Source organism: Malus sylvestris, chromosome 4, assembly GCF_916048215.2.
Source record: "Malus sylvestris chromosome 4, drMalSylv7.2, whole genome shotgun sequence".
NCBI lineage: Eukaryota > Viridiplantae > Streptophyta > Magnoliopsida > Rosales > Rosaceae > Malus > Malus sylvestris.
Window position 1 is genome coordinate 11,818,396 of NC_062263.1, and position 26,739 is coordinate 11,845,134.

A 26,739-nucleotide genomic window follows, 5' to 3' on the forward strand; every position below is an offset into this window, starting at 1 on the left:
CGTCCCATGCACTCATACAATTTAAAAAAACAACCTCGTCATTTTTTCTCTCCACACAACAACATTTTTGTTTTCTTGTTGGATTTCCATTTTCCAACCCAAAAAAATAAATAAAACAATTAAAAAAATACAGTTTTAACAGACAAAACTAATCTTCCTCCCAAACTGGAAAGATAAACAGGAAAAGATAAAACAAACAAAATTACCATTAACAAAACAGAAAAATACCCAAAACCCCTTAAACCATTTCAAAAGTTTAAAGAATTTAACTGTAAAAATATCCCCATAAATAACCCCATTTGTCTCTCTCCTCCCCACATCTCTCGCTCCTCCAATGGCCTCCTCCAAGTCCACTTTACTAATCACCACCTCCTTCCTCCTCTTCTTCTTCTCCTCCACCACCACCACCACCATTCGATTAAGCTCCGCCCAAGTACCCAGAAACAATCTCGACCCAAGTCAATCCGACCCCGACTGCACTGGCCGTTGGATCCACATCCGACGCCTCCCGCCGGCTTTCAACCTCGATCTCCTCTCCAACTGCTCCGGCTACGGTCTGTTCGACGACTTCTGCCCTTACTTGGCCAACCATGGCCTCGGCCAGAAAACCCATAATCTTTCTCACAGCTGGTACCGAACCGACCCCTTGATGCTCGAGCTTATTTTCCACCGTCGGATGCTCGAATACCCATGTCTCACCTCAGATCCCCAATCCGCCGACGCCGTCTACCTCCCTTACTATGCCGGCATCGACGCCCTCCGCTACCTCTACGGCCCCGATTACAATTCCAGCTCCGAGCAGGGCCTCAATTTGTTCGAATTTTTGACCCGGGACGACCCGGATTTGTGGAATCGGAATATGGGTCACGACCATTTCTTGGTTTTGGCCCGACCCGCTCTGGATTTCTCTCAGCCGCTGGGGAACGATCCGCGGGTGTGGGGAACTTCGCTGCTCGAATTGCCGCAGTTCTTTAATGTCACCGCTCTGACGTTGGAGGCGCGTGCCTGGCCGTGGCAGGAGCACGCTGTGCCTTATCCGTCGTCATTTCACCCGCCCAATTTGTCTTTATTAGAGGCGTGGGTGCAGCGGGCGAGGCGGTCCCGGCGGACAACGCTAATGATGTTCGCCGGCGGTGGCGGTGTCGGAAATAATCCGAACATTAGGAAGAGTATTAGGAACGAGTGTGAAAACAACACCATAGAAAACAATGTGACGTCAAACAACAACAATTTGGGGATGTTTGGAAGTGGGTTTGCTGAGTACACAAGGCTTTGTGACTTCGTGGATTGCTCCAATGGTATATGTGAGCATGACCCAATTAGGTTCATGAGGCCAATGTTGCAAGCTAGTTTTTGCTTGCAACCGCCGGGCGACACCCCGACCAGGCGGTCCACATTCGACAGCATTGTGGCCGGCTGCATCCCCGTATTCTTCGAGTCCTTGTCCGCCAAAGTGCAGTACGGGTGGCACTTGCCGGAGGATCAGTACGGAGATTTCTCGGTGTTTATACCCAAGGAGGATGTGGTGTACAAGGAGACTAGGGTTTTGGATGTGCTTAGGAGCATTCCTAGGGCTAGAGTGAGGAGGATGAGGGAGAGAGTGTTGGAGATGATACCAAGAGTTATGTATAGAAGGCATGGAAGCTCAATGGGATTGAGAGCCAAGAAAGATGCTTTTGATCTTGCAATTGAGGGTGCTTTGAAGAAGATTAAATCTAGGGTTCAAGTTCAACCTAGAGGTCAAGCTTTTGCTCAATGACCTACTTTAATTTTTCTTTTCTTGGCATTTGAGTTACTGTAATTATTAATTACGTTGAACTTGTATTTAGCTATTTCTCAATGTGCTCCGCCGTCTTTACCCAAGTTCAGATTTTTATTTTCGTGGTTTAGATTTATGTCATGTAATTATCTTATCACCTGTAAACAACAAAAATTTAGAAAAAATATCATTTCAAACATGAGATTCAGAGTATTAGAATTTTTTTTAGCATTGACTTGTGGCTCAAGAAAAAGAAAACAATTTTTCTGAGGGTGCCAAAAACTAAGGGAAGAAAAAAGCAGAGGCAAACAAACAAAAAGGGAGCCGATGGAGATTATGATGCAACAATATCTAATACATTGGAATTTGGGGCAAGTATTGCAAAACTGCGTTTCAGTGGCCGGAGGCGATGAGGTTTCAAGTTCAACCCCATCTGAAAATGGTAGAAGCCCAAGTAAGACCTGCTCCGAAGCTGGCAGCTGCGATAGTATGGCCTGGTTTCACCTTCCCACTTCTCACAGCTTCGTCCAACGCCAAAGGTATTGAAGCAGCGCTCGTGTTTCCGTAGTTTGCCAAGTTCGAAATCACCTGCTCTGAAGGGATTTGCATGCGAGTAGAAACCGCATGGAGGATCCTCTGGTTTGCCTGCGTTATTGATTTGTTTTTGCTATAACCCATCACCATTATCAAAACAAGAAGTACCCCCGTCGCTTGTTTGCTAGGATCACCATTATCAAAATAAGAAGCTACCGTAAAGAGTTATTTTCATTCAAACTTCCCACTACAAAGAATGACAGTAGAGCAGAGCAATCATTTTAATCAGTAAACCCGGGGTAAACTTTCTGAAAGATATCATTCGTCATACCTGATGGAGCAGTAACCAATCAATGCTAGATGGAGGGAGACCGGCTTTTGCAAGAGAAGACTCAAGTGACTCTGGCACAGCACACACTGCAAAGCGAAAGACCTCTTTACCATTCATTTGAAGGCAGGAATATGAAGAGGGTCTTGGAGGGAAGCCTAGGACTGAGCCATTAGAACCCAACTCATCATCTGTTTCATTTCCTTCGAAGGTGGCAGTGAGATGTCTGCAAAGAGAGTGATCGGTCAGTATCAGAAAAATGCTGTACTTGCTAAAAAGGTGCATAAAACAAACATAGAAATCGAGAAATCACAAACCTGTTTCCTTCACCATCACTATGCACATCAAAAGAAAGCAAAGCATCATCCTCACTGTCGCAGGCCCACACAATTATGGAAATTTAAGCTGTGGACTGAAATGTTTAGAAAGAAATCTTTACTCATAATTCATTTGATCAATTCTGGAAATGACGAGATTAAGATAGTATAATATGAGTTTCTAAAAAAAATGGGGACAAAAATTGCTGCCAAATAAACCAAAGTCCAAAGTTAGAAGCTGAGAGGGACTTCAATGCCCTTATATAGAAAACTAGAGCTTAGATATATGCCAAAAATATTCATTAAGCAACACAAACGCACCTGAACTAATACAGCCCCAGCAGAATCCCCGAAGAGAATACATGTTCCTCTATTGGTCCAGTCGACAATCCGAGAAATAGCATCAGCCCCAATAACTCGAACATTTTTAATTCCACCAGCTGTAGTTTGCGCAATATAGTTAAATCAATTAAATATGGAAAATAACAGTGGCGTACTTAGAGTAAAGTTAACCAAGTCGTCACCTTTAATGTGACAAGAAGCAGATACGAGACCCAAAATAAATCTGCTACAAGCAGCTATAATATCATAAGCTAAAGGGTTCCTTCGGCAGCCAAGTGCTTTCTGAACCTGAAATTACAATATAACACAAATTCAAAAGGTAAGCATTTACTGTATTAATAAAACAGCATAAGCACTGAGAGAGTAATACTCAGTTGTTCTTTTATTATATTACGGGTGATCGATATAGTTCAGTATTTTGGTCAAAGTTCGTGCCATGGAAAAAGCATAAAACTATATAAGCACAACAAACTTAATCAACAAAATAACCTACTAGAAATATAAAGACGAGACCTGAAAAAGCCACAGTTTTCAAAAGTTGGCCAGCAGTAGTCTGACCAAATACCGAACAAAACAAAAAAACATGCCATATTTAGTACAAAACTCCAGTCCGGTCAAGATGAATCACGATAATGGGAACTCTTCTATAGTTCTTAAGACATAGATGCCCCCAAGGAGGCAAGAATCTACTTTTGTCCGAAATAGAACCCCTTTATAAATTAAGGAAGCTAGCAATGATCTGTTCCTTTTATTTTTCTAATAAGAAATGGTCTTTTCATTATTCATAACAAATAAATACACACCTAGATAGATGAAATTTTGTTCATCACTTAAAGATTTATAAACCCCTAAAAACATGAAGAATCAAATATTGGCATAACAATCATATATTGCACACCACTGTGAAGCTCAATCCCTATTTCTTTTTTTAAATCTGAACAACTTAATCCAGATACCACCTAGTGACCTATATACCTGAGGAGCACAGCCAAAGACATCATCAGGCGTAGATGTGCACATCAAGATTAGGTCCACATCATCAACATCAACCTGTGCCATCTCAAGTGCTTTATGCGCTGCCTCAACTGCTAACGTTGTCAGGCTCTCTTTGCCTGTAATTTTACAAGGAAGTCATTCAAATATCCTGTCATTTTAGAAATGATAACATAAAATATCCAGTACACCTAGAAATGAGGACCAGGGAAGAGACAGATAGTTGTATAAAATAAGTGTTCAAATAAAATGTAGAAGCATTCAAATATCCAGTACAACTATAAGAAAGCCCCCCTTAGGCTCTTACACATCTTACACTACCAACATCAATGAGGTCAAACCACGCCATATGCTTATCGTTTTGGTTGTCTGAATAGAATGGTGAAGCCACAGTGACTGTAACAGATATTGTTCAATAGGGGCAGAGAAAAAGGGTCATATACCTGAGAGGTCCAACAGATAGTTTCCTCTTGTAATGCAGTGCATGAGACTATGAAACTGAATTTCCCAAGTTAAACTCATTGCATGTGATTTAAAACATGAGGCTCAACACAGGCTAAGCCACGTCAAATTGTTTACCAAATTTATGACATTATCATGCACAGAAAAGTATGAACTGACCTGAAAGAACACGTCGATTTCGAATCCTAGTGCGAACAGCTATCCATTCATCGTTAGTATCTACTACTTTTGCGAGATCGTCATTTGAAATCTTAAGACTGGGTATTGCTGAGCCGCATCCAATTAACTTGCAGTGACAAGCCTGAAATAATAGAGATTAATTAAGATCAGTCAGATTATATTTTACCAGCTTGTATTCATACCCCTATTTAACCAAAATGCAATCTCAGTACTGACAGCGGCTCGTGGCAAAGGGACTCTTATTATTACATAAAACACACAGCACTGGCCACGGTCCAACCAGGGATAACTTTAAAAAAGAAAAATTATAATTAGACACAGGAGACAATTTTAAAAGATCCGTCCTAAGCCATGAGCCACTGTTAGGAATTGCATTTTAAATTTTATAAAAACACAAATAAAATAACCAACTCATTCAGGACAAAGTTCAATAACACACTAGGCATTTAATAAAGGGATACGGCAATATGGTAATTTAGCACCCTTTATCATAAAAGGGAAATCTAATGTTTTTGCCAAAAACTGATTCACCTAAACTCATACCCGCAATCCGACTTACATCAATGAAAATGCTTCTAACTTATTTGCATCCTCTAGTTAGTCCTAAAAATGGTTTGTTAGAGACGGTTACTTTACTGTGCCTTAAACATCTATGTATATGTATACTTCCCTCACTTTGAGGCTTAAATTGATTGTAATTACTAGAAAATTCGGCTTGATTGATTCTGATAGATTGTAGTCGGCTTCATTGCTTAAGCCTAGTAAATCCTACTCCAATGGAGATGAATAAGATCACCTAATTCTCAACTCCTTGTGATTATATCCAAACCGAAATTTAAAAACTTTGTGCAATAGAAGTTTAAATATGGGAACTCCTTCCCTTTCATATACAGAAGCTGGCTATGCAATGACATGCCAACCATAACTACAATCATATTAAAACAAATCGAGCCGACAAAAGTAAATCCAGAAAACTAAACAACTTTATGACTAAATGCACATCAAGAAGCTTTCTAACAAAGATAATAAATCAAATTCAAAATCCAACATACAAAATAATGAAGGGGCAAAAAAAAACCCAAAACGAATGAAAGAACGGAAATTGAACTCACTTGGATGCTCGAGATTCAGAAGCGGCTCCAACATGCTTCTCTGCGCCTTCAAAATTTCTGGAGCAGAATACCCTCTCGGAGATTCCCTCTGGGGAACGGAACCCAGATCCAAAAATGCGTATTGAAGGTTGAATCTTCCTCCTCAGGGTCGGAACTGTAGGAGCAGTGAAGAACCCAGATGCATTGGTTGCCATTTATTTAAACCCACAAAGCAAAATTTCAGACCCAAAAAAAATAACCAGAGCCCCAGAGAGATTAAGTTCAGCTAATATTTGAAAACCAGAAGCATGCAATGATTGGCGTAAACGAAACCATGAGAGGGATAGATCAACAGCTATCGCGGAGGAGGGACCCTTCTTTCTTCGGAGGGTCCAAAGCAAGAAAGAAAAAAAAAGATGAAATTTTTACGAAATCAATAGGGTTTAGGCGATTACGTCAAACCCAAATGAGCAAACTCTAATGCTTTCAATTTTCTCTCTCTAAAAGTTATTAGCAGGTGCAGGGGAGGAGAGAGAGAGAGGCAGTCAGTCACTCGTATGCCATGCTATGCTCCTTTCCGAGATGTTGTTCTACAGAAAAATTCAGGCCTTGTTTGGTAGCCCTATAAGAGCACCTCCAGCGGGGGAGGTTGCTCGGGGGCCAGTGGGTCAAACAGTAGCAAATTGCTGGGGGGATGACCTCCAGCGTATGGAAGCCCGAGCGACAGGCGAGGCCCGAGGAGCAGGCCCGTCGAGGATTGCCAGCCCGAGAGCCCGAGGGCTGCGTCAGGCGCGTGCGTTTCACGCGCGCGTGGGCGCGAGTCGTCCGACAAAAAAACAGGGCAGGGGCCCGCGATTTCAGTTTTGAAAAGTTACCGTTGGGGAAGCCACGTGGCTTCCCCATGTCCGTTTGATTGAAACGGTCCTATTTTATGGGCCGTTGGATTTCCAACGGTAAAAAACATTTAAAAATCTAATTTAATTTCATCCGTTTGATCTAAGATCAACGGTCCACGTTATTAGGCTTTGTAAATTAAAAAAAAAAAGAAAAAACAGTTTAAAAATCTAAAATGTTACCGTTGTGACACGTGGCACAATCTGGAGTGTTGGAATTTAAATTTTTTTAAATCCAACGGCAGAGATTAATTAGGTGAATAAAAATTTAAAAAAAATGTAAAAAAATTCTTAAAAATCCGAAAAAAAATTATGAAAAATTATAAAAAATTTTGATTTCACTTCACCTATAAATACCTTCTCATTATCTTCTACCCTACACCACAATTTCATATTTTCTCAACTACTTTCAACCACATTCCTATCTTTCTTTCAAAGTTTCAATCCAATTTTTTTCCAACAAAATGACTACTCAACCAGGTACGAATTGGACGCTTCTTGAAGATGTTGCGTTGTGTACTAGTTGGGTTCAAGTTACTCATGATTCGATTACGGGTAATGAGATGCAGTTGCGAGAAATGTGGAGTCTTATTCATACCAATTATCTTGAGAAAATGGGTGGGCAAAGAACTAAGGAATCGATGTCCAGTCGTTGGAAATTACTTAGTCAATCGTTTAGTACGTGGAGAGACGCCTTGGCACAAGCTAGTGGTAATCTTCGAAGTGGGGAAAATTTAACGGATCAGGTAACAATATATTATTTATTTGTTAGCTACTTTCATTATATTTATTTGTTTGTATTATTTATTTGTTATCTTCTTTCATTATAATTATTTGTTAGCTACTTTCATTATATTTATTTGTTTGTATTATTTGTTACCTACTTTCATTATAATTATTTGTTAGCTACTTTCATTATAATTATTTGTTTGTATTATTTATTTGTTACCTACTTTCATTATAATTATTTGGTTGTATTATTTATTTGTTACCTACTTTCATTATAATTATTTGTTAGCTACTTTCATTATATTTATTTGTTTGTATTATTTATTTGTTACCTACTTTCATTATAATTATTTGTTAGCTACTTTCATTTATAATTATTTGTTTGTATTATTTATTTGTTACATACTTTCATTATAATTATTTATTTGTTACCTATTCTCATTATAATTATTTGTTTGTGTAGGAACTTCAAGCACAAGCTTGGTATGGTGCCAAAACCAAAAGCAAAAACAAAACATTCACCCGGTTTGAATGTTGGAATATTGTCAAAGATTGTCCTAAATTTAGAGTTGTGCATGTCGGTCCAGAAGTTTTCATGAACAGCACCCCTCTACACTCTACACCTGAGCATGCCTCGCATGATCATGATGAAGATGATGAAGAAGTGCCTGAAACGCCCCCCGTTGAACAAGCGTCGGGGTCAACCCGTTATCCAATTAGGCCTCAAGGTAAGAAGGCTTCAAAGAGAAAAGGTAATGCTTCCAAGAATGATTATGCAAAGTATATGGAAGATCTTGCCCGCCAAGGTGAATTGAATTTGGCCCGGGAAATGGCTAAATTTGAGGCTGATAAGGCTAGAGAGGATGCAAAAGCTGCAGCTTTTGAGAGAAAATTTGAAGCTGATGAGAGAGAAAGAGAACTACTTCGGCAAGAAAGGGAACATAGAAGAGAAGAAAGAATGGCTGAACGAGATCGTGACATTATGAAGGAGCCTTTAGAAGGGAAGTCTCCAGACTCTAAATATTTTTGGAAGTCAGAGAAAGCGGATGTGTTGCGAAGGAGGCGTGCAAGAGAAGCGAGAGCAAGAGGAGATGGTCCTAGCACCACAAGAGAAGATTATCCTAGCATGACAAGAGAAGATCATCCTAGCACCACAAATTGGTTAGGTGATGGTTATCATCCATTCACGAACCCATAATTTTCCAATCAATTCGGGTTGTAATTTCTTATTCGGGTTGTAATTTCTTATTCATTGAATAGAGTACTTTATGTTGTTTCCAATTTATTGAACTTAGTACTTTATTCAAAACACATTTAAACACACCAAATAAAATAACATCAACACACCAAATAAACACACCAAATAAAAACAAACACCAAATAAAATAAAATTACATTTCAACTCACTAAATGAACTAAAAAAACACACCACATAAAATAAAATAAACACACCAAATAAAAACAAACACCAAATAAAATAAAATTACATTTCATCTCACTAAATGAACTAAAAAAACACACCACATAAAATAAAATAAACACACCAAATAAAATAAAATTACATTTCAACTCACTAAATGAACTAAAAAAACACACCACATAAAATAAAATAAACACACCAAATAAAAACAAACACTAATGAACTTAAGTATCGTCAGCACCCCTCAATTCCCACTGGTGCTCTATCAAGTCAAGTTGGCGGGCATTGTGCATATTTGACCTTTGAAGTGCAGTATATCGTTGGATGATCCTTTCATTGTAACGTCCATCCCTTTCTAATGGCTCATGTTGCACGGGCTCATCGGTGGCGTCATGAGCACAATATATACGTGTTCTTGAATTGTTCATCGTGTCTGGCTCATATTCATCAACGGCTTCATAATCGTACTCATCTTCCACAATCATGTTGTGAAGAATGATGCACGTCATCATGATGGATCGAAGCGACTCTACATCAAACAATCTGGCAGCACCCCTGATGATCGCCCAGCGAGCTTGGAGGATACCGAAACAACGCTCCACATCCTTCCTGCACCCTTCTTGACATCTTGCAAAGTGTTTTTCCTTTGCACTGCGCGGACGTGGCACTGTTTTGACAAATGTTGACCACCTTGGGTAAATGCCATCAGCTAGGTAGTATGGCCCGTCGTACATACGTCCATTGACCTCATACGTGACTTTTGGTGCATTTCCTTGCAGGACATCGTTGAACACTGGGGATTGGGCAAGGACGTTGAGGTCATTTTGAGCTCCCGGAACCCCGAAAAAGGCGTGCCAAATCCATGTATCAAAAGATGCCACCGCCTCCAAAATGATACTTTTTGATCCTTTTCTGTCCCCATAAGCGCCTTGCCATGCACTTGGACAGTTTTTCCAAGTCCAGTGCATACAATCAATGCTTCCAATCATCCCTGGAAAACCTCGCATCTCGCCTTTCTTCAGAAGCCTTTGCAAGTCCATATGAGTAGGTCTCCGGAGGTACTCTGCGGTGTAGATAGATTCGATTGCCGAACAAAACCTCATGAGGGACTCAAGAATGGTTGATTGTCCCATCCTCGTTATCTCGTCCACTTGGTCTGCAGCTGCTCCATATGCAAGCATCCGCAAGGCAGCAGTAATTTTTTGCTGAGGCAGGAGACCCATAGCACCAAAAGCATCCGGCTTTTGCACAAAGTAAGAATCATGGTTGCAAACAGCGCCCATGATTTTGTTGAACAAATGTCGTTCCATTCTAAAACGACGTCGGAAGTATGTTTCAGGGAATGCACTGTTACGGACAAAATAATCGTCCAAGAGCTCCTGACCTCGTCGTTGCCTGTTTCTATCAATGTTTACAGCACGGTTGGGCCTGCAGATATGAGCCACAGCTTGGACGACTCGACGGGATTGTGAGGCTCCTGCCATTCTTGATTCGTCATCTCTCCGTCTACGCTCGTCATCCTCTTCCATCTCATTTTGGGCCCAATCCCTAACATTGAACATTCCTTGTGATTGGTTAAACAATTCTTCCTCTTCTTGCTCGATTTCCCACATCATCTTTGAAGAAGAAGAAGAAGACATTGTAAAAAGGAAGCAGAAACTATGAATAATGATAGGGATTTTGGTGAAGAAGGAAGCAAAAACTATGAATAATGATAGGGATTTTGGCGAAGAAGGAAGCAGAAACTATGAATAATGATAGAGATCTTGAGAAAATTGGTGTGAGATTTATGAGGATGGATGGGGGATTATATGGAGGATTTAGAAGGGATTAGGTTGTAGATAATGCCACGTGGCATGCCGTCATTCGTTAAAAATCTGGTGGAAATCTATCCTCAAAGATTGTAATCGGATTGTGACACGTGGCACGACGTGATTGGTTAAAAATCTTATCAGAAATCCATTACCAATAATTGTCTTTTCAGATAATGACACGTGCCTTGACACAACGATTAAAAATCTTATCGGAAATCCATCACCAATAATTTTCTTTGCGGATAATGACACGTGGCGCAACGAGAACGATTAAAAATCTTATCCGAAATAACAAATATAATTATTTTGAATTATTTTATAAATACAAAAATACAAAAATTTTATTGCTATTGGCTTTTCGGATAATGACACGTGGTGCAACGAGAACGATTAAAAATCTTATCCGAAATTACAAATAAAATTATTATGTATTATTTTATAAATAAAAAAATATTAATATTTTATTGCCAATTGCCAGGGCTATTCAGTGCAGGGGTGGAGATGCAAAAGGCAATTGACAGGGGAATGCACTATTCATTAAGGGCAGTTACTGTTCACTAGGTGGATTAAATAGTGAATTGCCTGGGGGGAGGGCTCCTACACTGGAGTTGCTCTAACAGACCGGATAGGATAACTAATACGGTTACAGGTGTTTCGTGCTGTTTTGTACTAAATAATACCCCGACTAATTATACTGACTCCACACTTTTTATACGGTGTAGACCTGCTAAGTTATCCAACCCAAAAACTCTGTATTATTAGTCGGGTAGTCTCTTGTCCTCTTCGTTCCTCTCATCGCTCTACTCCTCTCACATCGCTTGCTCTCTCCTTTGAATCAAGGTTCTTCCTCATCTTGTGAATTCGAGGTTCTTCTTCCTCCTCTCTGTTCTACCCTCCTCCTATTTTTCTTGCATTTTTTCTTATTCTCTCTCTCTTCTGCCCTCCTCCTATTTTTCTTCCAACTTTTTTTTTCAATTAGAATGAATCTGATTGCTGTTTTTCTCTCTAATTTTGCAATTGATTTTATAAATTTTCAATTGCTAAAGAACCCATCTGCCTCCATTGGGTCATATCCTTCAGAACTAGGGATGGGCAGATACCCATCGGTTATGGGTAACCGCAGTTACCCGCCCATTTAAATTTCACGATTACAGTTATGGGTAACCGTTTAGATAAATAAACGGTTATGGGTATAACCATTTACCCACGAAATTTAAATAGGCGATTATGGGTATTAACCGCGGTTATAAATGGGTAACCATTTACCCATTTATTTTATATATGTAAAATTAACACAAACCATGTTCTCTATCGGACAAAACTTAGATCAATGTTATTGACTATAATGCATGATTTCTATAGCTAATATAATATATTTTTCTTTAACCACTTTAAATTTCATGGTCCATTACATATATATATTATGTTAATATTTTACATTCCGAGTCAAATAACCAAGAATACTGTCTTTTAACAATTTTCGTAACCCAAGAATACTTAGCAAATTTTATATTACCTTCATTGCTAACAGTTAAAAATATCGTATATAAACTATTATTTCAATTATTGGAATGGTATACGGACTTAAAAAATTAAAATGCGGAAATGTATGATGAATGTACCTATAACGGTGTTTAATTGTTAGAAAAACCAAATTATGATTTTTCTTTTTTAATTTTCAAGTTGTTAAAAAAACACGTAGACGGGTGAAAATGAGTAAATAGTAAAAAAGACAGGATAAATGGGTTTAAAAATGATAAATGGATAAACGAGTACTAAACGATTACGATTAAATGGGTACACGGTTATAGGTATGGTTAACCGTTTATAAACAGTTATGGGTATGGGTATAACCGTTTAGATAATTACCCAACGGGTAAACGGTTATACCGGTATGAGAATAAATGGTTATGGATAAATAACCGCGGTTACCCGTCCGCCATAACCGTTGTCCATCCCTATTCAGAACCATTATACTTTTGCTGGGCTGATTTGTAGCAAAAAAAAAAAACAAAGAGAAGGATTGGGAAAAACCAATGAGAATTTGGAAGGTGGGTTTTGCTGGGTTTCTTGTTGCTGCCTTTGTGGTGGGATTTGGTTCAGGGGTCAGACTTGCACCGAGAGAATTTCAGATCCAAGAGACATACTATTTTTTTCAATTTGCATTATTTGATTGCTCTTTGGTTTTTTCCATTTTTCAATCTCTGAATTCCATTTTGTTGCCTTTAACTGCTACTGAGGTTTGGTCACTTGAAGTTTTGGTTGTGATATGTTATTTAAATCATCAAATGTTCCCTTAAAACTAGTTGGAAGCCTCTTATCAGGTAGAGTATCAAATACACTATAAATAATACGGTCTTTAGTCTAAAATTGCACCATGACTAATTTAGTAAGTACTATCAGATGACTATTTATCTTATCCAACTAAAATAGTAAGTACAGTCCAAGCTGTCAAACAAGGCCTCAAAGGGCAATAGTATGTACAGTCCAAGTTGTTTGTAAGATGAATTAATACTTAGAAGTTAAATTAGAGTTTGTGTTTCATGTTGGGGCGTATGGGTTGTTGAATAAAATTGAAGCTTTGACGTGCTAGAAACTAGGATGAACAATTTCTGGTTCAAGTGTCCAATTGCAAAATTTTGTAAAAATATTTCTGTAATGTGCATGTTGTGTGCAAATGGTGTGCATGACTACATCTTAAATATGAGAAGATGGAATGTTCACAAGTTATGATGCATGTATACTGTCCCTCGGAATTTAGCGAGTGTGACCACAACCTAGTTGGCCAAGGTGAAAAACAAAATTAAAAAAAAAAAAGGCTTAGAGGAAGTTAAGAGTCATGCGTGTCCATTAAATAACGATAACGAGTATCATGTTTTCTACGTGCACGGTTAAGTGGTAGTTGATATACGTAACAAGACTTTTCAAACTGTCACTGTAACCTTATATACGTAACAATTATATTTTAATTGTATCCACTATACCAACATATTTCCATTAAAGTTTATCCCGCTCAGTGCATATCATGTGCATATACTATACATATTATTTGCATGTGGTGTGCATATAGTGTATATGGTGCGTATTTGCATCTTTGATACTCTTCGCATTTACGTAATTTACTACTTTTTCCTTTGATTCAGAGGCAGACCCTACAAATACGAAAAAAGTGAACGAGTTCGTCAAACAATTTTCCTTGATTCAGTTGGGTTCTTTCCTGCCCATTCAAAATGCAATTTTCAAATCCTTGAAATATTTGAACCCAATCAAATTTGATACCAAATTCAAATAATGAATCTTCAATTCTTCATATAAAGTTTAGGGTCATTTATATGATTGCATCATTTTTTCTGATTTCGAAGAGAGAGCTGTGAGTTATGCGTTTTTGGGTTGAGCTCAAATATGTGAGCATAAGATGTGCATGTCATGTGCATGTCGTGTACATACAGTGCATTTCGTCCATATCCTTCTCTCTTCCTTCTTTCCACTATAATTTCTCTCTTTTCCCTCAAATTTATCTCTTCTCCAAAAGGCAACTGACCTTTAATACGTTATTTCATTTAATTGCAGCAAAGGCCAAACCCTATTTTATTGCTTGTAAATTTGAATCGAGAGAGAGAGAGAGAGAGAGAGAGAGCATAGAGGAGAAAAGACAGAAGAAATACAACATATTTCCATTAAAGTTTCTCCTGCTCCGTGCATATCATGTGCATATACTATACATATTATTTGCATGTGGTGTGCATATAGTGTATATGGTGCGTATTTGCATCTTTGATACTCTTCACATTTACGTAATTTACTATTTTTTCCTTTGATTCAGAGGCAGACCCTACAAATACGAAAAAAGTGAACGAGTTCGTCAAACAATTTTCCTTGATTCAGTTGGGTTCTTTCGTGCCCATTCAAACTGCAATTTTCAAATCCTTGAAATATTTAAACCCAATCAAATTTGATACCAAATTCAAATAATGAATCTTCAATTCTTCATATAAAGTTTAGGGTCATTTATATGATTGCATCATTTTTTCTGATTTCGAAGAGAGAGCTGTGAGTTATGCGTTTTTGGGTTGAGCTCAAATCTGTGAGCATAAGATGTGCATGTCGTGTACATACAGTGCATTTCGTCCATATCCTTCTCTCTTCCTTCTTTCCACTATAATTTCTCTCATTTCCCTCAAATTTATCTCTTCTCCAAAAGGCAACTGACCTTTAATACGTTATTTCATTTAATTGCAGCAAAGGCCAAAAGAGGGTTAAATTTGTGTGTTAAGATAATTTTCGCACCAATGCCCCTGACCGGCTAAGTGGAAATCCTATGCGGATTTCAGGTGTGGACATCTGAGTCCTTATTACTATTTGTTCATTTTCACATCTTTATAGGTAGTACGTGTTCTTACGAACACGTGAGTGCGAACAATGTGTAAATCAGATGATTTATGCACATGGCCTATTCGTTGGGTTTGTTAAGCAAGTGGGCAAGTAGGCCCATTTCTGGTAGTATTTTATTAATTAGGCCTCGTGCCTAATTAATTATTGTTTGGGCTTGACCCACACACACACACACACACACACACACACACACACACATATACTCTCGTAGTGCTCTCCATTACGACCGCGTGGATGCGAGCGATACGGAATTCGAAGATACCACTATGTTGAAGACGCGTCATGGGAAACCGAAGAACGTGTGAGAGACTTGTATCCGTACTTCTTCCTTGATTAAATTCAGTTGTTTCGAATTTCAAGGATGAAATTTTCTTAAGAGGAGTAGATTGTGACATCCCCGTCCCGAGATTTATCATATTTTGTTCTTAGTAGTAGTGAAATTATCAAAATACCCTTAAGATGCCACGTAGGTCTTCCATGTGGATCTCAATTTTCCCTTCATTTTTCCACTCTTATTTTACTATTCTTGAATAATACTCATTTTTACGAACACGTGGTCGTAGACAGAACTCAATTTGGAATTATAACGAACAAGTTATGTTTGAAACTATATGAAAGTATCAGAGGCATATCTAAAACTTAGAATCTCTCCTTTTGCAGTGTGCACCACTGCATGGGTTTTATCCAGAGGAGTAGGATTCTCTCCCTTTTTTTTTCCCTCCATTTTCCTCCCCTCGTATTTGAATGGTCACGGTTAAGCCATGTCAACATCTTATATTAATTTTTTATAGCAAGAGAAAGACAAAATAAGATAATGTGAGAGGAGAGAATGGAAGGAGATGGAAAAAGGAAGGGAGAGAATTCTAGTCCTTATCTGGAGCATGAATTCAGCCATTGTGCAGTGTAAATGCTTGCATAAGCTGATTGACTTGACTAAGAGAAACAAGTGGCCTTTAATTACTAATTTATTGAGTCCAAATGAAAGTTTGATGGTGGGTTTCGTACATGGGTGTTACATAATAAATTATTGGCTTTAATAAAGGCAAATGGAAGATTGAATATTGTTTTGTTGGGCTTTGAACACCCCACTCTTCCACTCCATTAGACACCTGTTGGGTTTTTGGCTCAAAATTAGGATGATGCAATAAATTAGGTTTGTGTTGCCTATTTGGTTTTGGTGTCCTATTTGGGTTTGGTTTTGACTTCTTAGTTGGTTTCCTTGGTGGAGAGATTTTGTTAATTACCTATTTGATTAGGATTTGGATTTACTTTCTATTAGGATTCTTATTGTAACCTAAGTCCTATGCACTATAAATAGGACCTTAGGGTTAGTGTATTTTGTGTGGCTCATTCGTGTGGCAATTTGGTGAAGTCAATTTGCTAGTTTGTGAGTTGGAGAGCAATTTGGGAGAATCTTCTCCGTTTGTTTGAGTTCTCTACTCGTTTGGTTTAGGGTTTGTAATTTGTGGGATTTGGGTTGTGAGAGTTTAAACACTCTTTTGTAATCTCCATTTGTTTAGTGAAATTCCTTGCCATGCTTCGCCCATGGAGTAGGCTTTACACTGAACCACATAAATCTCTTGTGTTAGTTTAAGATTGTTTGTTTTAGCTTTCACCTACGACGTTGATATTTGGTACTTTATTATAATTCGCTTCCGTTTGCGCATAAAAGTACAACAAGTGGTATCAGAGCCAGGTTTCGGCTTGGGCTTTGCTTGGTAATCACTATGAAGCCTTCTGTGTCGTCGGTGAAAGTTGATATTGAAAAGTTCAACGGCAATGCCTTTGGTATTTGGCAATAGAAGATGCGTGCTTTGTTAGTTCAATAAGGGCTTTTAAAAATGCTAAAGGGTGTGAAGGCTTTGCCAAATTCGTGGACTAATGAAGAAAAAGAAGACGTTATGGAGCGGGCACTTGGAGCAATCCTGCTGACTTTATCAAATGAAGTCTTGCATGAAGTTGGTAGCCTCAAATCTGCACTGGAGTTGTGGCAAAAATTAGAGAGCTTGTATATGACCAAATCCCTTGCAAAACGGTTGTATTTGAAGAAAAGTTGCATACTCTTCGTATGGATGAAGGTACGTCAATTCATAAACATGTTGATGAATTTAATAAACTTATGATGGATTTGAAAAGTGTGGACAACCAAATTAGTGATGAAGATTACGCGATAACTTTGTTGTGTTCTTTATCTCCTTCGTATGAACACTTTGTTGATACCATGCTATTTGGTAGAGAAAGTCTTAGTTTGGAAGATGTTAAAGCCACTTTGAATTCTAAAGAACTAAAGAATAAAGTGTCTGATACACAAGATGGAGCTTTGGTAGTTTAAGGAAGGAATAAGGAAATGAGCAAACTTGGAAAGAACACTTGTAGCTATTGTTATAAGGAAGGCCATTGGAAAGTAGATTGCCCTAAACTCAAGGGCAAAAAGAAGCCGTTTAATAAGTCTTTTGCTAGTGTTTATGCAAACATTGCAGAATATCATTGTTCTGAACTCCTCTAAAGGTTATGTGATGAGGTGGAGCTTGGTACTCAAGCTCTTTGGGTGGAGTGCAATTCGCACTTTTTTGTTCGTATGTTCAAGCTTTTGCTTGGATTTTTGTTTTGTATTTGATAGTCTCCATAATGAAATTTGTTGGAGAAGGCGTTGGATGAAATTTCAAGTTTAAAGACTTTTGGATTTTTTGAGTCTAGGTGGAGATCAGTTTCGAAAGAATTTAGTGCACGTTTGCATTTGTATTTTGGTATCCAAATTTGGACGTTTGCTAATTTCTTGCCGAGGTGGAGATTGTTGGGTTTTTGGCTCAAAATTAGGATGATGCAATAAATTAGGTTTGTGTTCCCTATTTGGTTTTGGTGTCCTATTTGGGTTTGGTTTTGACTTCTTAGTTGGTTTCCTTTGTGAAGAGATTTTGTTAATTACCTATTTGATTAGGATTTGGATTTACTTCCTATTAGGATTCTTATTGTAACCTAAGTCCTTTGCACTATAAATAGGACCTTAGGGTTAGTGTATTTTGTGTGGCTCATTCGTGTGGCAATTTGGTGAGAGTCAATTTGCGAGTTTGTGAGTTGGAGAGCAATTTGGGAGAATCTTCTCTATTTGTTTCAGTTCTCTACTCATTTGGTTTAGGGTTTGTAATTTGTAGGATTTGGGTTGTGAGAGTTTAAACACTCTTTTGTAATCTCCATTTGTTTAGTGAAATTCCTTGCCGTGCTTTGTCCGTGAAGTAGGCTTTATGCCGAACCACGTAAATCTCTTGTGTTAGTTTGAGATTGTTTGTTTTAGCTTTCACCTACGATGTTGATATTTGATACTTTGTTATAATTCGCTTCCATTTTCGCATAAAAGTACAACAACACCATCATTACTGCATTTTGCCGTTATTGCTATCTTTTCAAATGTGATTTCGATCAAATGGGTAGCACTGGAAGTGATGTCTTCACTGAGAAAGGGTTTACAAATTGGAAGAAAGGACCCCAAAATCTTCGTGTCCATGAGGGAGGTGTTGGAAGTCTTCATAATATAGCTGTACAACAAGCTAGAGATTTGATGGCACAAAAACAACACATTGAAACATTTGTGAGTAAGCAAACCGATGAAGCTCGCATTAATTATCGTACTTTATTGAATGCCTCACTTGAGTGTACAAGATGGTTGTTAGGACAAGGTTTGCCTTTTCGTGGCCACGATGAATCGTTCAAATCAAGCAATAGAGGTAATTATTTGGAGCTTATGCAATTTCTTTCCAAGCATAATGAGCAAGTTAGGAAAGTTGTGTTTGAGAATGCTCCCAAGAATCTTAAGTATACTTCTTCCGATATTCAAAAAGATCTTGTCCATGCTTGTGCCATTGAAACTATAGATGCAATCACTAAAGATATGGAAGGTGCATTTTTTTCTCTTTTGGTTGATGGATCACGTGATTCTTCAACTAAAGAGCAAATGGCGGTGGTATTGCGTTATGTGAACAAAAAAGGAGAAGCAATTGAAAAGTTTTTGGGTGTACAACATGTCACTTCTACAACTAGTAGCTCACTTGAAGAGGCTATTGAGAGATTTTTTGCTACAACAAATTTGAGTATGTCCAAGTTACGGGGACAAGGCTATGATGGAGCTAGTAATATGAAAGGCGAGCTAAATGGCCTTAAAACAAAGATTTTGAACAAGTATCCTCAAGCATTTTATGTTCATTGTTTTGCACACCAACTTCAACTAGCTCTTGTAGCCGTTGCAAAGGGAATTGAGGGCGTCGCCATTTTCTTCAACAATGTTAGTATCTTGGTCAATACTATTGGATCATCGTGTAAGCGTCGTGATGCATTTAGAGAGAAACAACTAGAACAAATTACGAAAGCTCTTGATATTGGTGATCTTGAAACGGGTAGAGGGTTAAATCAAGAGAGTAATCTCATGCGTCCTTGTGATACACGTTGGAACTCACATTATGGTACTATAGTGAGTATTATTGTCATGTTTGAAGCCGTGGTGGAGGTGCTTGAATGGATTAAAGATGATACCAACCAAGATAATTTCGGAGAAGCAAGTAAGGTATTCCATGACATACAAACTTTTGATTTTGTGTTTCACCTTTTTTTGATGAGACTCATATTGGGAATTACAAATGAGTTATCACAAGCATTACAAAAGAAAGATCAAGATATTGTGAATGCGATGGCGTTAGTGGAGGTATGCAAGCAAAGACTACAATCCTTGAGAGATGATGATTTTGGGGACTTGCTTGATGATGTAAAAAAGTTTTGTGAAGAGCATGATATTGTTGTTCCTAACATGGAGGATTTGCATTTTGTACCCGGAAAATCAAGGCATAAAGCTCCAAGACTCACAAACTTCCATTACTATCGTGTGGACCTCTATTTTCAAGTCCTTGATACGCAATTAAAGGAATTGAATGATCGCTTCGATGAGGTAAACACCGAATTGTTTCTTTGTATGGCATGTTTGAGTCCGATGAATAATTTTGCATCTTTTGATAAAGCAAAAATTGTTCGTCTAGCCCAACTTTATCCTCAAGATTTTGATCGTATGGACCTCATAAATCTTCCAATTCAACTTGACAATTACATTCACGATATGAAGATGCATAGTGAGTTTTCATCATTGAGAGGAATTGGTGATCTTGCAAAGGAGTTGGTGAAGACCGGAAGGTGTGCAAGCTATATCTTAGTGTATAAGCTTTTACATTGGCTTTGGTGTTACCGGTTGCAACCGCTTCGGTGGAGAGAGCTTTTTTTGCTATGAAGATTGTGAAAACACCATTGCGTAACAAAATGGGAGATCAATGGTTAAGTGATAGCATGCTTGTTTACATTGAGAGAGATGTATTTACTTTTATTGATAATGAGCCTATTATGCGACGTTTTCATGATATGAAACCTCGCCGGCAACAATTGTAATTGTATTAATAAATTATGGAAGACATTACTATATAAAAGGATTTGGTTGTTGCTATTCTTTTGAACCTTGCAATCTTTTAACTTCGCCCCTCCTCCCGTCAATTCCTGGCTTCGCCATTGGGTGTGGTCACACGTTCCCTTCCCTTCACAATGTTATTCTTGGTCATTTCCTGATCACACCTCTCCAAGACAATATAAAATGTTAAAATGTTATTCATTTTGCAAACAAATAAAGGAGTTGAGCATATTGACTATATTACAAAATTAATTATTACTTATATTAAGCGTTGCACTTTTTCGAAATATTCTTGTAAGTGCCATTTTTCAACCGACTTATGCGGCTGAACGTAATGAAATTGGATGGAACAACATTCTCCCTTTGCATTTAAATTATGTTGAATACAAAAATCTCCATATTGGAAAGTAACAGAATTTATTATGACTTATATTGAGTGCTTGCACTTCTAATTACTCAAAAGTTTTTTATTATAAAATTTTCACAACAGAACTACAGTGTTGTGCAGATGGCAAGATGCAAGTTGGGAGACTATCAGTGTGGCTAGTAAAAAATCTTACCTTCGCATTTGAATGACCTATGTGTAATTCCTTCCTCTTATTTTAATTAGATTAGATCTTAAGAACATTATATACGGTGTATTAAAGTCACAAAAAATACCTGAGTTCGGTGTGAATTTGTTAAGTTGTCTTTGTAAATGGCTAAAAGAACATATAGGTTGTGTTTTGGTTGGTGAAATGAATCTTGCAAATATTTAGTATCTTCATTTTCATCTGATGATTATATATACTAATTGGATGTGATTACATCATATATGACTGTCAAATAATGACAATAGTCTAGACTTTGTAAGATTGTAGTCAAATCTCAAATCTTAAATTACACATTCACCTTGCGTCCCACATACTTCAAACTTACCCGTACTCTTATCTGCAATGCCTAATTCTTGTTTAGAAAGTGTTAATTTTTTGCCGTCAAATCAAATGCTTTAAATATTTTTAGACGTAACCTAAATTTAAGATGTACCCTTCCCTTTCACTCTGTCTTACCTTATGCATTTCAATGTCATATTTGTAGAGTAAATTTGATCTGGTTGGCTTTTAAGAGCATCTCCAGTGAGGGGCTATATATAGGGCTGAAAAAAATTGTGAATATATCCCATTTTAAAGCTCCAAGAAGAGGCTTTATAAAACAATCTCTCCCAATGAGGGGTTATTTCTTTCAGACTCTATATCAGGCTATATATATTTATTTATATAATAATTTGATTATGTGATAATTTTTTTGTGTGTTAACTTTTCTTAAGTTGATTTTTAGACGTTTTATCTTAAAAAATTTTATGAACCTTTCAACATTAAAAAGTTCCAACGCTGACAATGTTAGATTTTATCACTTATGAACTGTTCGTTAGATTTGACTTTCTTATCTCAATCTCATCCGTTGAAAGATACAAACCTCCACTTTGCCCTTTGAAATGATTTGATTTTCACATACAATACAACAATTTACCTAGCACTAATTGGTAAATTATATCGTACAATTTTGAAAAAAAAAAAATTTAATTTCATCCATCAATGCCCATAAATGTTAAATCAATTTGAAATTTTATTTCTTATGGAATTTAAAATAATCGTTAATTAGCTAAATTGCAATAAATTAAAAACAAACACTACCAAATATTTCATCACAACCAAATCATTAATTAGCCAAATTGCAATAAATTAGCAATAGAAATTAAAGACATTATCATAAGACAATCAAGCTAACTCACTCTTCATCTGCTTGTATTTATCTCAACTTTATCAGGATATATGACACACCCAGACCCAGAATATCCATCTGGACTCCGAATTGAGCTGTGCTGGCCGCCACCAGAAGGGTGACGAAGTCATAAAGTGTTGTCACATCCCGGCCCAAGCCCCACCACATCCGAGGCTCGACTCCACCGTAGCACGATATTGTCCGCTTTGGGCCCCGACCACGCCCTCACGGTTTTGTTTCTGGGAACTCACAAGAGAACTTCCCAATGGGTCACCCATCATGGGATTGCTCTCGCGCGAACTCGCTTAACTTCAGAGTTCCGATGGAACCCAAAGCCAGTGAGCTCCCAAAAGGCCTCGTGCTATATGGAGGTGGGCATGTACATATAAGGCATAGAGGATCCACTCCCCTGGGCGATGTGGGATGTTACAATCCACCCCCTTAGGGGCCTGACGTCCTCGTCGGCACACTTCTGACCAATGATTGGCTCTGATGCCAAATTGTCACATCCCAGCCCGGGCCCCCACCACATCCCAGGCTCGACTCCGCCGTTCCACGATATTGTTCGCTTTGGGCCCCAACCACACCCTCACGGTTTTGTTTCTGGGAACTCACAAGAGAACTTCCTAGTGGGTCACCCATCATAGGATTGCTTTCGCGCGAACTCGCTTAACTTCGGAGTTCCGATGGAACCCGAAGCTAGTGAACTCCCAAAACAAGTCGTCCTATATAGAGGTGGGCATGTATATATAAGGAATAAAAGATCCACTCCCCTAGGCGATGTGGGATGTTACAATCCCCCCTTTAGGGGCCCGACGTCCTCGTCGGCACACTTCTGACCAGTGATTGGCTATGATACCAAATTGTCACATCCCGGCCCGGGCCCCCACCATATCCCAGGCTCGACTCCGCCGTTCCACGATATTGTTCGCTTTGGGCCCCGACCACACCTTCACGGTTTTGTTTCTGGGAACTCACACGAGAACTTCCCAGTGGGTCACCCATGATGGGATTACTCTCGAGCAAACTCGCTTAACTTCGGAGTTCCGATGGAACCCGAAGCCAATGAGCTCCCAAAAGGCCTCATGCTAGGTAGAGATGGGCATGTACATATAAGGCATAGAGGATCCACTCCCTTGGGCGATGTGGGATGTTACAGTGTAGTGATGTGGAAAATATGAATAAATTTAAACCTAAAAGTGCCTAAATATAAGAGTGTGCTTGTGAGAAGGAATGAACCCATTTCACACGTGATGTTAGAGCATAAGTAAAGTACAGTAAGGTAGGATGAGAATTATATCATCAAAGCTTAACACTAGAACCTAAAGGGGCGAAAAAACAAGGGTGAGTGGTCCTAAAAATAAAGTTTTATAAAAACCTTTTTGAAACATTATAAACTTTCGCTGTAAAACAAGTATAATTTCCAAAATATACATTCTACGTATAGTATGAAAATACTTACCATAGCCTGCAATATCTCAAGAATTCAATACTTTACAATATATTTTGTAAGTAACCATCTAAAGTTCGGCAGTCACATAATCTCACATAAAAACGTATCATATCGAGTGCTCATCGACACATGTTAACACACGAGTTCATGCAGAGGTATTCTGACATGAACAGGACTGGGTGTAGTAATGAATTACGCTCTAGTACTATAATCACGTGAAGACTGGCACTATGCACATCACATACGAGTCCTAATTGCCTATAGCAATCTAGGACATCACTGGCACCTACAATGGATCCAAAGTGAGCGTACAGTGCAATATGAACATACACTTGAAAGACTAGCACTGGCCCTGAGCGAGTACTAACACTGGTGCAGCAACGATGAGCAGATAATGTAAATATGATCATGCCACAATAATTCAACAATTCTAGTCAATATAATACTATTTCTGACCATAAATATAATTAAGGCATCCCCTTATAGTAAGCTTACTTATGAATCATGTAGGATTACTTCATAAAAGGAAAGATCCACTCACAAATCATGTCGTCAGGTCGAACCCGCTTTACAAGCATCGAAGATCGTTGCGATGTGTTTCACCTATTGAAAGCCTAATCATGGTCGGTGTTGGCCGAGAGATTGGTCTAAAAGTGGTCGGATGACCACGGTTTTCATTTCCTAGAAAACTGAAAAATTTCTCCTCGATGTTCCTGCGTTCCCAGCTTGGTCGTGGACGGAAGAAACTCGCCAGAAAAAGTCAAACTGATACAAACTCCTCCTCGGTCCATACACGCGCAAAGAGCTCAGTTCTTGAATGGAGGTTGCTAATTGGTGTTGTGGTGCTAGTTTAGTGGTCAGAGGGATTTCCGGAGTGACTTGATGGTGTGGCAGTGTTACTATTGCACCATCTCGATGCAAGCAGGTGAAGATGGAAAACTTTGAGATGAGAGAGTTTGGGAGTGTAAGGAGTAGGGTGAGGTTATGATCTGGATATTTGACGCTCATCGGAGTGTCCACCATCGCAAAAGGCTGGTGGTAGTGGGTCGGTGTTTGCCGCTCCAGCGAGGCTGGTTTGGTGTGGCATGGGCATTCTGCACTTGCAAAAAGAGAGATATGAGAAGAAGCTGAGAGAAAAAGAGAGTGTGAAGGTAGAGAGAGTGTGAGTGACAAATAAGAGATGGGCCGGAAAGGTGGGAGACACAGAAGAGAGGAAGAAATAAAGTGTGGGCCCCACCAGCTTACAAAACAACACACACAAAATATCTCCCAACAGGATGTTACCAAATTGCCTTTCACATTCATAAGTCCATAAAATCTTCACCATATCTCCAAATCTGATTCTGCTTGTGCCAACGCGTTCATCTCGTCGAGTACTACACAAATACGTAAAAAGAATGGATCGTAAATCCCTTTAAATGATGGGCAACAAAAGTCAACAATCCTCGCCTCAAGGGCATTTTGGTAAATTCATATTTTAAAAATTTATAAAAATTGTAAAATTAGGGACGAGTTATTACAATCTACCCACCTTAAAAAAATTTGTCCCTAAAATTTGAAATAAGTTGCTATACATAAAATAAGAAATCAAGCTAGAGTGGTTGCATAAAAGAGAGTGTCATTCCATCGCGATCGGATTGCAATGATTCCTCTTTCATGCCTCCAAACCCAAACTTTCATTCTCCTTCGATACAATACTAGAATATAAAATTCTTTATAAAAACATAAAGTTGAAAATAGATATATAATAACATAACCTCAATATATATATATATATATATATATATATATATAATAAAGCAAAGTTAAAACAGTTGTACTGAAATCAAAACCGAACATGGATAAATTTCACCTACGCACTCATAGTGTCACATACTCCGAGAATAAGCGTGTAGTATCTTTGGGTCAAGCCCAACAATAGATAAATAAAATTAAAAAAAAATACTAACATAGACAGGCCTACTTATCCACTTGCTTAACAAATCCAACAAATAAATTATCGATATTACAGTCTGCAACCCGCAATACCAACAACTCACTGTTGTCATGATAAGCAAGTAAAAAATTCCCGAGGGTGCATTATTACCATATTGCCCCTCATTGGGAAATACACATAAATCGTCTGATTATTGCCTCAATCACGCACATGTACTACCCCATCAAGTGATAACGTCACTAGCATACAAATTTGCTACATCGTAATTTCGATTCTTCAAATACCTGTTCACAATACTGTTCCATCAATTATGTACTGTGCATAAAATCTTTATTCAACGCTTTAAATAATATCACACCCAAACCGGAATAATAAGCATCATTGCACGCTACTCAACAAATATAAGTGTCAGCTACAATCATCCTAAAACTATAGAACGGATAAACGCAACACACCATGAAGGTTTGGATAATTCGTTCAGACTGGCCATTAGCGTGAGGGTGAAGTGTGGTACCAAATAACAAGCAGATTCATAGTGAATTTCTCTCGAATTTAGTGAAAAACTATGTCAAGAAGGCTAAAAGAAAACTCAAGAATTTGAGGGTCAAAGCAAACATCAAATCTAGAGTACAAGATAACTGGACTTAATGCATAACATGTCGCTACAATGGTAGCTTCCAGAATATTCAATCACCAACAGTAAAGATCCGTTCAACAGAGTATTTGTTGGGTGATTGAGGAATTAAAGGTTATAATTAAAATTCTAAGGTTCGAGCAATTTTCCTAGACTGTTTGACTGCTTCAAAAAAATAGTACGTAATGTAATAGGGTAGACATGTACTCACGGTTGACTGAAATGTTTTCTAGCACAAGAGGATGAATGTAGAATCACATTCAG

General features: G+C 38.3%; 3 protein-coding genes and 1 pseudogene across 3 annotated transcripts; 3 read left to right on the forward strand and 1 right to left on the reverse strand.

Moving 5' to 3' along the window:
* The first annotated feature begins 282 nt into the window (after positions 1–282).
* Positions 283–1,863, forward strand: LOC126617764 (probable xyloglucan galactosyltransferase GT19). Its single transcript, XM_050285812.1, has one exon. The coding sequence runs from the start codon at positions 335–337 to the stop codon at positions 1,757–1,759; it is 1,425 nt and encodes a 474-aa protein (XP_050141769.1). The 5' UTR covers positions 283–334; the 3' UTR covers positions 1,760–1,863.
* A 203-nt stretch (positions 1,864–2,066) lies between these two features.
* On the reverse strand, positions 2,067–6,634 carry LOC126617766 (3-oxoacyl-[acyl-carrier-protein] synthase III, chloroplastic-like; annotated as a pseudogene).
* Position 6,635: 1 nt separating this feature from the next.
* Positions 6,636–8,909, forward strand: LOC126617765 (uncharacterized). Its single transcript, XM_050285814.1, has 2 exons — positions 6,636–7,645; positions 8,092–8,909. Exons 1-2 carry the CDS (start codon positions 7,364–7,366, stop codon positions 8,824–8,826), a joined length of 1,017 nt encoding a protein of 338 aa, XP_050141771.1. The 5' UTR covers positions 6,636–7,363; the 3' UTR covers positions 8,827–8,909.
* Positions 8,910–18,675: 9,766 nt separating this feature from the next.
* Positions 18,676–20,520, forward strand: LOC126618119 (uncharacterized). The gene has a single exon (XM_050286213.1). It carries the CDS (start codon positions 18,676–18,678, stop codon positions 20,518–20,520), a length of 1,845 nt encoding a protein of 614 aa, XP_050142170.1.
* The last annotated feature ends 6,219 nt before the right edge of the window (positions 20,521–26,739 follow it).